Here is an 11,119-nt window from a genome sequence, read left to right as displayed (position 1 = left end):
TTATATAAATGTATATAATAGTTTCTGAAATAAATGGGCTTATCAATGATATTCATAATTATTGGCTCTGTAAATACCCAATATCAACACTGTTGTCATATCAACATTTCAGACCATCCAAATTTTAATTATCATTGATTGTACTTTGCATTTCAGTTTTTCTTTATTTTGCCGTTAAACTGTAATATTTATTGCTTTATCATGTTTTATATACAAATAAACGTGCCTTGCCATGTATTAACTGAAAAAGATGACTGTGAAGTTTGTATGAACAAATAAATTAAAGGCGGTTGAGTTCTTCTCTAAGGGGATTCCAGATGATAGGCCAACACAGATTAGTGTGTAAAGCAGTGGTCACCAAAGTTGGTCCTCGAGGGCCGGCATCCTGCATTTTTTAGTTCTCTCCCTGGTGGTAGTAACAACCTTTTCAGCATGTCACTGTTCTTCTTAGGTCTCTAATGAGCCATCATTTGATCCAGGTGCGTTAAACCAGGGAGAGAACTAAAACATGCAGGATGCCGGACTGACTTTGAGGTCCACTGGTGTAAAGGGACTAGACAAAAATGCTTGGTACGATTTTGTGTTTTTTCAGTGTATATCTATAAAAGTTAAATTATGCTTTTTAACAGAATTATCTTACTCTACAAGTCAAATTCTGTGAGATGTCCTTGACTTCAATATTTCAGCGCCTGTCTCAGACTTTGAGATAGTATCGCTTCTTCCCAGTGATATCCAAGTGTTGTTTTTAAAACTCCGTCCCCCTGAAATGTAGATTAAAAGATTTGAAGAAATAAAACCCTTTGCCATGTTGGGATTGGTCACATGCCATAAACACACAACATTTAATCTCCTGATGACATCACAATGGAGTGATTTCTGTGTGATCTCATTGCTAAATCAGTGCAAAAGGAGGCAGAGAGAATGAGGGGATGACAGAGTAAGACACCAAACAGAACCATCAAAGAAGAAGAAGATACCTAATTTTAAATTCAGCTCTATAAAGCCTGATATCCTGGGTTCATTCCAGGAAGGAATGATCTTCACCACTGCCTTTTGCTTTTGTTCATTCTTTACTTTTCTAGCAGGTTTTGTTTTTGCCTTTTTGCACCTGCATTAGAGCTCAGAACCCATCTTTAGTAAAGTTATTTTTAGAACTATTAATATATTGATTTTGGCTTTTTATTGTGGTGGTCAGAGTGGTCAGCTCTGGCCACTCTGACCACTAGATTTCTTAAAGCTAATTAGGGCTGCAAATAACGATTATTTCAATTATGCTATCGATTACGCTGACAATTAATCAATTACATTTTTTACTTTCAAGCTTAGAACTTTAGAAAAAGTCTAGGAAATTTCTGTGATTAATCTTTTTTATTTGGCGGAAATATATTCCTTCTTTTTTTTCTGTCTACAATCGCCTTCACCGTTGTCGTAGCACATCAGTAATTTTTGAATGAGAAGTTGACGCAACTTCGTCATGCAGCTCGGCTGAATGAGCGCTGTCAAGGTGAAATTTGTCGAGTGTTTATATTTCAATACAAAACCGCATACTGTACATTTTGTATCCAACAATTGAGCTTGGAACCTTTCTCTTTCTGTTCAGGAATGGCCGCCATCTTTGTTTCTGTAACTGGATCCGAGTCCGCTTAAGCATGACCAGCGACGCCCTCTGCTGGATAGCGGCCAAATTACAACAGTAGAGAAAGGGCTAAGCAGACGTTATTATTTAGAAGATTGGGAACTAATTTTAATCTAATAAATGACCCTAATCCATATGATGCAACATTTTTATCCATGATTAACCATAATCTCCAGTCCAATAGCAATTTATTTCTTTAAAAAAAATCTAATTTTCAGCAACATATATATGCCACAGCCTCTACCTGGTTGCTGGGACTTGGAAAAGACTTGAACACTTGTTTTTCTTTGTTAGATTTTTTTTGTCATAAGGACTTCCTGACATGATTCCTGCAGTGCCTCTGGATGTCAGTCCCATCTGCCCTCACCATCAGCTGAGCTTCCCTCCAGCACTTTGACTAGACCTGTCTCTCTGTTACTCACCCCCTCCACAATGCACTGCACCACTCTTTATTTACAGTGAGTCTTTACCAAAAAATGTACTTACCCTCATAAAATGAGTACTTCTTTCTTCTCAGTGGGCCCTTTCTGCATCATTGTAAAGGATTTCAAAGTGCAGAGGAAACACAATTTTTTATTTATTTGTAGTTTTTCCCAATAATACCTAGAAAATTTGCAAAATTTAAGTTTTGACTCTGTATAATAATTTACACATCCCTTTCCTGAAACAAAGTTGACTACTTTATTTGTTAAATTAAAGTTGCTTAGTTTATTGCTGAGTATGTAAAAAATGAAGAAATTTAAACAAAAAATATTGATTTCTGTTTTTATTTTTAATTATGTCAGCTTTAGTCCTCCATATCCTATCAGCCATTGTTGTTAAAGTTTTGAACATATATATATATATTTTTTTTTATCTCCAGTGTTGCTCCTGTTTGTATAATTTGTATTGTGAATCCAATGCAGAAATAGAGAAAATCAGATTTGGAAAAAGTGGAGAAGATTACTTTGCTTTGCAAATTCCCCTCAGGAAGATTTGAGTTTTAAACATTTAAGAAGATATGTGTAATTAGAAAACAAAGTTGTCTTTAAGCCTCCAGTAGACTGTGAGGCGCCTTTATTGTGTGCTAAACAGTGCTGCATTCACTAGCACAAAAATGAAATAATTTAAAGTGATCAAATCCCCATATTTGCAAAAGTTCCTTCTTCATTTATTAGTCAAATTACTTCACCTAAATGTAATTTTTTAAAATCAGCAGCACAAAGAAAAACGTTAAGAAAAAAGCAAAGCTTCGCATCAAGGCCCAAAGCCTAGTTGCCATGGAGATAGTTAAGTGTCTTTCATTTGAAGAATACATAACTAAAACTATCTCCATGGCAACTGCAGTGAAAAGTTAACAGAGATTTTTAGGAGCTACTATATCTTCATTTAGTCAAAGGACCAAGAATTAAAATTTTAACTAATTAAAAATAGAAAAAATATTAGATTAAACAGACCAACAACAGTTGGAATAAATTAGTCTTGCTTTTAACTTGCATCTAAAAATAAAACTTGTACAGGACTAATATTAGCTCAAATGGGCAAAATACTCAAATTATCACTGTGTTTTAATGATTTGCAACCATATTGTTGATAAACCTCAAACTTCCAAATTCTGTTGATATTTTGATGTCACAGTTGATCTTTCCCACTTAAAACTCAAAACAGAACATGTTTTTAGTGTAAAAGGAACAAAAATTAATTTAAATCTCTATTTTCTGACCAAATTCAGCCTGAAAACAAAGGTTACAAAATCCCTCAGCATCAGTAATCCCTCTACTCAGACTGCCTGAAAATGCTAACTTAATATAATTCCTGTCTTAAAAAAATTATATTATTTTTATTGGTGCCTTTTACTTTCATATTTAACTGTTATTATTTTTTATAGATTTTTTTTATTTGTTTCTAATTTTTCTTACTTGCCCCAATAACAACATCAACCTTTTGTTGTCTTTGTCCAATGACAATAAATAAAGTTTAAGTCTAAAGCGTCCACCAAAAATCCCAGAACCACGTTACCACAAAACACTCAGATTCAGAAACATGTCAGTGTATTGTTTTTCCATTTTACTCAAAGTCCTGAATACAGAAGATCAGGATACAGAGAAAAACATCTGGGCATTTCAGCAAATGGACCCAACAGGCAGGGAGGGAACAGGTATGGAAGACATACACCAAGAGGCAGGGCATGGTTTAAAAAATACAATAAAATATTAGCTTTTCCTGTAAAACTTCCAGCACCATAAAACCAAATCATGGGAAGTTTCTTTACATTTATTTGGTGTTTATTACTTTAAACCAGCAAGCAGAATGAAATCTATAGAGAGGAATCCAGCATAAACGGTGAAACAGTGGTAAACATCTGGTTTCCTGATTTCGACACTTTTTGGTGAAGAACATGTAAACTGCAGAGAAGTGAAGGTAAATAGATGAGGGCTGTTGCACAGAGGCATTCTGGGAAACGTCCAGCAAAAAGAAAAGGAAAAAATTAAAATATGTGAATGTGGAGAATCGCAGTTGGAAGTTTTGGTTGTGAACATTTGTTTTAAACACATGGTCTCAATTTTAGTGGTGAAAGTTCACGTTGTCAAAACTTCAGCCCAGAACCTGCAGGGGAACAGATGTGTGTTAGAAACGGTGAAGCTGCTGGTTCCGTTCCTGCCTGGCATGTTGGTGTCAAAAAGTGGTTTTACCCAGTTATTAGTCAGAATAAATGATCCACGTTTCATGGAGAAAGTTTGGTTTATTGCAGCCTCCGTAGTGTACGTGTTCTGGTGTTTTACCGCAGTTGGTAATGATTGAATCTTCATTAGTGAAGACAGAGTTTCTGCAGAGAGTGGTATGACAATATATTTGTAATAATGAGATTTTTTTTCTCCAAATTTCTCCTTTTCATTCAAAACTTTAGTTTTATGTCAAGATGTGGCATTTTAAACTGTGAATGAATGAAATAAACAAATAAATTGATATATTATTGTTGGGCCAATGAGGGAACATTTGAGTAGCATTTTTCTTGATTTCATATACGGAGCCACATCAAGATCATTAATCTCAAAGGGCCAATGTGGCATAATGTATTCTCATTAACAAGCTATTAAAATCTCTCTGCATTTGATTTATGCTTCTTGTAATTTAATAATTTTCAGCATCTTTTCACGCTGATGTAATTTGGTTCTATACAAATGAAACTACAGAACAGGATTAGGGCCAATGAAGAAAAAAAATCTGAATTTTGATTTTGTCTCAAAATATAGATAAACATTCTTAGATTAGATAAAAGCCCTTAAAACCTGTGAAATATTTTTGATTGTTCATTATATCATAGAAACGTGAGACGAACTTTAAAACGTCTTCAACTCACAGCACAAAACTTTTGTATTTTGGGACATCTGGTTGATAACTTAGTGCTGTACCAACAGATAATTCAGCCTTTTTCTGATTATAACATATTCTGACCATATTTTTACATGATTTGTATTTTCAGTTCATGTCGGTTTGAGTGAAGGAGATCGGCTGGTACAAAAACAAAACAAAAACAATCCTGATCTAAAGATTCTCAATAACTGGAGACAATAGATGTGATGCAACATTCTAGATTTATACAGAAGCCAAGAGCGGATGTTTTCCGTGTTTTCCTAATGGTTTTCTCAACATAAATTGTTTTGGTTTTTATTCATATTATTAGTTTTTGGTATTTTTTTTTTTTGCCAATTTTGCATTTGTCTTATTATTTTTACCAAACTTGAATTTATCTACCTGTGTTGTTGTGACTATTGTGAATCACTTTGGTCAACTGGAGTTTTTGTAAATGTGCTATATGAATAAACTTTGACTTTGATAAATAAATTTTCCCGATTGTTTTCTCGAGATAACGAGTTAATGTTCCTTTAATATAACGAGTTAATATTCCATTAAGATAATGAGTTAGTTTTCCATCAAGATAAGTAAATTTTCCAGTGCTTCCCTTGAGATAACGAGATAATGTCCCGATGGTTTTCTCCAGAAGTGCCTGCATGCACAACGACATGCATTTGAAGGACGGATTCAGGTTTAACACACACCAATAACCTCGTGATGTTGAGAAAACGAGCTTTGTTTTCTCCAGATTGACTCGTCAATCCAACTGGAAAACATCGGCTCTATGTTTCCACAGGTTTATGACTATTCGATTGGTAAACACCACAGCAGATAAAGCAGGACTGAGGCTGAAGGGGCGTCTTTATTCCTAAATATAACATCTTTTTTCCATGTTTGACTGACAGCAACATAAGGAATGATCACTGCATCCACAAAAATCAGGAACCCGTCTTCCGGAGAGGTCTGAGGTTTTCTTGCTGGTGGCCGGCTTGCCTTGCCTCAAGGTGCGTTTCTATCCTGCTGGCATCTCTAAATCCAAAATCCCAAGTTTTTACAAAATAGAAAGAAAAACAAGGCCTTTACCTTGGAACAACAGTTATACAAATCAACCAGTGCATCATGTTTTAAAAGTCCAGCTGGTTCAGGAAACAGGAAAGCAGAGCTGACCGAGGCTCTTTTAGTTTCTGTCAGTAACTTTTCTCTTAGTTCTTCTGATTTAGAAACAGCAGGGTTTTTTTTTTCATCATTTGTCTCCAGAAAGCGTTGAACTGAGTACCATACAGAGTCTGTTCCAGTTTGGCTGCATACACTCTTCCAGAGACCAATGCTGGAAGACCTGCAGGCCAGCGTAGATAAGTCCTCCATTAGAGACCTGCAGGCAGGGAGTGGAGACAAAAATATTTCAGGATTAGTGAAGGAACTTTGCATTTAATCAAACTACATATCAGCAAAATCAGCAACATTTTCAACCTGAAAACCAGATTCAACCAGGAAAGTTGAACATTTTGTGAACTTTGGTATCGTCTTAGCGAATAAGGAGCTGCATAATCTTTTAAATATGATGGAGTATTATGCACAGACTAAGATTTTTTTTTTAATTATGAGAATAAAATAAAAAAATTATGACAGTAAAGTCACAATATTAGTATATTAAAGATGCAATAGGACCAGAAGAAAGTCATAAAATTACAAGAAAAAAGTCATTTTAATGAGAGCAAAGCTTACAACCTTATATCTGTGATTCCTTTGCATTTCAAATTGTGTTAAAAAATGAAGGTGATTATATCAACATTGGAATAAAGAAAGCAGAAATGTTTTAACAATGATTTGTAATGGTTGACACTTCAGGTCAGCTCTGCAGTTCCATTTATTTGTTTACATTTGTCATAAGTTATAGGTAAATTAATTTAATTTTAACTGAAAAGAGTCAACTTTTATCATTTTAATCACTTTATTTTATATATTTAACTTTGTAATAAATATAACAGATTGCAACCTCCACTCTGAGAATGATGGGGCTTTGCCTGAATTACAGGCTAATGTGGTGACAAAAAAAATCCCCTGAACTATTTTGTTACACTCAAAAGAACACATTCAACAAAAAAATAAATAACTTTTTTTTAAAAGTGTACTCACTTTGGGTTAGGATATGTATGCTGCTACGTCTGTGGGTTGGCCTCCTGCTCTGCTGCTACGACCCTCCGAATGCTATTGATTGATAGGTACATCTCCTCCTCAGGGTCGTAGTAATAAAACTTACTAAGGTAGGAGATCAATGATCTTAAAAAGACACAAAAAATAGAAAAAAATGGCAAAAACAGTTTCACTTAGCACATTTACAAGTAAAATTAGGAAGTAAGAAAAGTGACTCAAATACAGAATCTAATGATTTATTTACTTGAAATATAGATATTTGTTTATAAAAACAAATATCTCCGCCACGTTGTTTAAAAAATATCTTACACACAAGATCGGTTTCAAATATGTTTTCATCCACAAGAAGCCACACAAATTTGCCACTAAGTGTTGTAGTAAACATGCCAAACCCATAGGGGGCACTGTAGTGCAAAGCTAAAACTTATGTCAGCCAATCAGAATGCTTCAAAACAACCACGACTGCCTGTAGGGAATTAAAAATGGTGCCAAGAAGTTTGTTTGTGAAGGCAGATGTATATCTTGATCTGCTTTTAATTGACAGTTTTTAAAATTTAAATGAAGCCAAAATGTTGAGCCTTAAATGACCTTTACCTGGGCAGTGGAAGCTCTTGGATGTGGTCGATGCGGACTATTTGCCGAATGCAGAAGCGACAGAGGTGTTGCAATGACTTCACGTTGCTGAAGCGGGACACAGGATACAGGAGCTGAACTGGAGTTGGTGGAAGCCCTGAAAAAACAAAAATCACAAACGGTCAACATCATTCTGCTACAAAGTCAAATTCAATTAAATTAAAGTCGTCCACTGGATTGACCAGCAGAGGTCTTTATCTGGGCTAATGTCCTCAGATAATGACCTCTGCTGGTCATGAGCACAGATACGGGATGATGCTCACGAGTTGCATTTCTGGTTACGGCGCCCAACTGGGCCAGTGTTCATATCTAGTCATAGAGGGAGATCTGCTGCTTCGTTTCTTTACCTGGGACTCTGGAGCGGAGGAAGTAGAGGAATTTGCCGTTCTTGGAGTGCATGATGGCGCGCTCGATGAATTCCACCACAGAATGGCAGCGGTCCTCGAACTTCGGGTGACACCACAGGCTGAATGTCCCTGGATGCAGAGAGAAGCTTTAGACAAACCTTTAAGGAACAGTTTCAGAATGACGCCACAAATGTATGGAAAATAATAAACTTTAACTGAATTCAGAAGACGTGAATGTTTCATGTCGAACTCTTAACTTTGAGAGGAGCTTAAATTGGAAATTATTACATTAAACAATGGAGGAATGGTGAAGAAAATGATTCAACTTCAGGTCAGGACTTGGTGTTAGTTCCAGTGTTAAGAGTTCTTTACAAAATTAAAGTGTATTGGTCTCTGACAGGGCGAAGTTGCTTTATTATCAAAATATTACTTGAAAACGGTCTCACAACAACTTTATTGTTTATCGCAATCACTACTGGGACGATTTATTGACCAGTAAAATCGTACAATCATTCAATTAATCATTCAAAAAAATGTAATCAAGTCCCAGTCATGAAGATTGAGGTTTATGGAGCAGATTTATTGAAACAATGTGAGTGTTTCTTACCTCGATAGTGCTCCATGCGCGTGTGGTGTGTGACTCCCTGCGACCTGAAGCTCAGGCTCAGGATGTATCTGGGGTCAGAACTGTCCCGGACCAAAAACGAGCCGTCGAGTTTACCCTTCAGCCTCACCTCAGCGTCTTCCCAGTTCATAGGGCCCCAGTACCAGCCGCACTGCAAGCAGAGACACCAGCAATCCACCCAGCAGAACAGTAAGGACCAGTTCTTCTTTGCTTCTGTCTAAACTTCTGCAGAAAGAACCTGATAGTGGAAACTGACTGGCAGAAACTTTTACATGAGAGGGCAAAGGAGTGGTAATAAAGATACATGGGTGGAAAATACCCCAGGTATGTAAACTGACAAAAAAATGTCTAGATAAACAAAATAAACTATTCATTGTACCACTGTCTCTTAGAAGAAAAATAAAACAAGTTTTAGGTATAAATGCACAACAGTGTAATAGGACCGTTTTAGATATAAAAAAAAAAGATGAATACAATTATGCCAAAAAAAATTAAGAAAAAAAAAGGAAATTTCTGAAAATTTTGCTAGAAAGAAACTCAGAAAGTGTTGAGATTAAGCTCAGACATTTCTGGAAAAAACTTGGGAATTTCTCAGTTTGAAAAGTCCCAAATTCTTTCTATAACATTTAGATCAGTGGTTCTCCTCTCTCAGCATGGATTTGAACTTCTGCAAAACTCACCGTTTTTACCAAATTCTATAGTCTAAATCTGCTCCAGAGTCGCATCTTTTCGGGGTTGCTACTGCCTCTAGTGGCGTGGGGGTGGTAACACAGCTAATATAATTACATTACAGAATCAGAATACCGCAACGCATTTTGTATGTCAGAGGGGAGTGGGGGGGTTGGAATAAGAAGGGTTCAGTGAATGCGCATATGCAACTGGGGGGTTCGGTACCTCAAAAAAGGTTAAGAACCACTGATTTAGATTAATCTCAAAAAGTGTGAATTTTTCCAAGAATTTTTTTATTTTATCCAAGTTGCCCCCCATTATCCACCTTTTGATATTTTAACCATAATTTGGTTGCGACAAATTTTAAGTTTTATGACGAAAAAAAGATGTTCAAAGCTTAAACCTTTCCTCGGCTTCCACCCTGACCTGCTTATGTGTTTCTGGGATTCCTGTTGCTGTTTGTTCTCAAAGGTTCTTTAATAAACCTGAGGCCTTCCCAGAACAGCTGCACTGAAGAAGTCCAGTTCTAGTTTGTGTGCTGCAGAATGACAAAAAGCCTGACCTTCTCCAGCTCTCTCAGACTGGCTGTGAAGTTGCTGGCTTCGGATCGCCGCAGCGCACACAGAACCGGAGGAGCAGTCCGTCTCGTTGGTGGAGCGCCGCCCGACGGCAAAGGATTCGAATGAGGAAGAGCCCGGAAAAAGGCATCTGAGTCAGAGAACGTAGAAAATGAGGCATGTTAAGGTTTACATGCAATGGATACAAAGACACATGATCCATAAGTGTCAGATTTTTGGATAAATTAATAAATTTGGAACATATTCTATTATATCTATTGTTATTATGGCATCTAGCAAAAATAAATAATTGTCGTGGCTTTATTTGACCTAAAACAAAAGAAGTTTAACTTCATACGAGGCTCGCAACTAATAATCATTTTACTAATCAATTAATCAATTTAAAAGTTAACACATTCTGCAGATTTAGAATACATTGATAAATAAATCTTTAACATATTCTTTCTATCGTTTTTGTGGAATTTAACAAAAAGTAATTATTTTGTGATTCTAACCAACCTAAAGCAGGAGCTTTAACTTCAGACCATGCCTTCAACTAATGATTATTTCAGAAATCGATATTTCTGATGATTAACTGATTGAAAATTGGCACATTCTCCAGATTTTAAACATTTAATCCTTTTTTAATACATTGGAAAAACATTAAAAGATGGAAAATGACAAATAAATTACTTTTTAAATGATTAAATAAATGTTACGTTGCCTAAAATCCAATAGCATAGCATTTCTTTAGTGAGTGATTAATCATTTGTAGCAAAGGATGCATCTGCACTTTCTGCTTGATATCACGTAAATACAATGTAAAGATAATCTGCTGATTATGTTTGGATTAACAGATTGATAATTGAATAGTAAAAGGTGCTTAAGTTTTGCATAATTTGTGTCAGGTGAAGCTAAAACAATGACACATTTTTTTTTATCTTTAATGTAAAATAAAATCTATACTTTTTTTGAACAATTTTGTTTTAATTACTGCTCTGTTATTTTTTCTGCTTGTGACGTTTTTAGAGCATATATACTCCAATGACCAATTAATCAATTACTACATTGGTTGATGGCTATTTGAATAATCGATTAATCGTTTCAGCCTTTCTTCAGACAGTCAGAATAAGGGGGAGGTTTATACACACATATATATATA

General features: G+C 35.6%; 1 protein-coding gene across 1 annotated transcript in view; it reads right to left on the bottom strand.

Annotated features, from left to right (window-relative positions):
* Window positions 1-3,665: 3,665 nt before the first annotated feature.
* The window catches only part of socs7 (suppressor of cytokine signaling 7), a 16,113-nt gene continuing 8,659 nt past the window's right edge, over window positions 3,666-11,119 (bottom strand). The window contains exons 4-9 of the mRNA XM_007574651.2: window positions 9,963-10,108; window positions 8,714-8,882; window positions 8,107-8,235; window positions 7,721-7,856; window positions 7,109-7,252; window positions 3,666-6,344 (exon numbers count right to left, since the gene is read on the bottom strand). Of these exons, the coding sequence (XP_007574713.1) occupies window positions 7,132-7,252; window positions 7,721-7,856; window positions 8,107-8,235; window positions 8,714-8,882; window positions 9,963-10,108 (701 nt within the window). The 3' untranslated portion in view covers window positions 3,666-6,344; window positions 7,109-7,131. The remainder of the gene's footprint in view (window positions 6,345-7,108; window positions 7,253-7,720; window positions 7,857-8,106; window positions 8,236-8,713; window positions 8,883-9,962; window positions 10,109-11,119) is intronic.

Source organism: Poecilia formosa, unplaced genomic scaffold, assembly GCF_000485575.1.
Source record: "Poecilia formosa unplaced genomic scaffold, Poecilia_formosa-5.1.2 Scaffold358, whole genome shotgun sequence".
Lineage (NCBI taxonomy): Eukaryota > Metazoa > Chordata > Actinopteri > Cyprinodontiformes > Poeciliidae > Poecilia > Poecilia formosa.
This window is presented reverse-complemented; position numbering and strand designations above follow the sequence as displayed.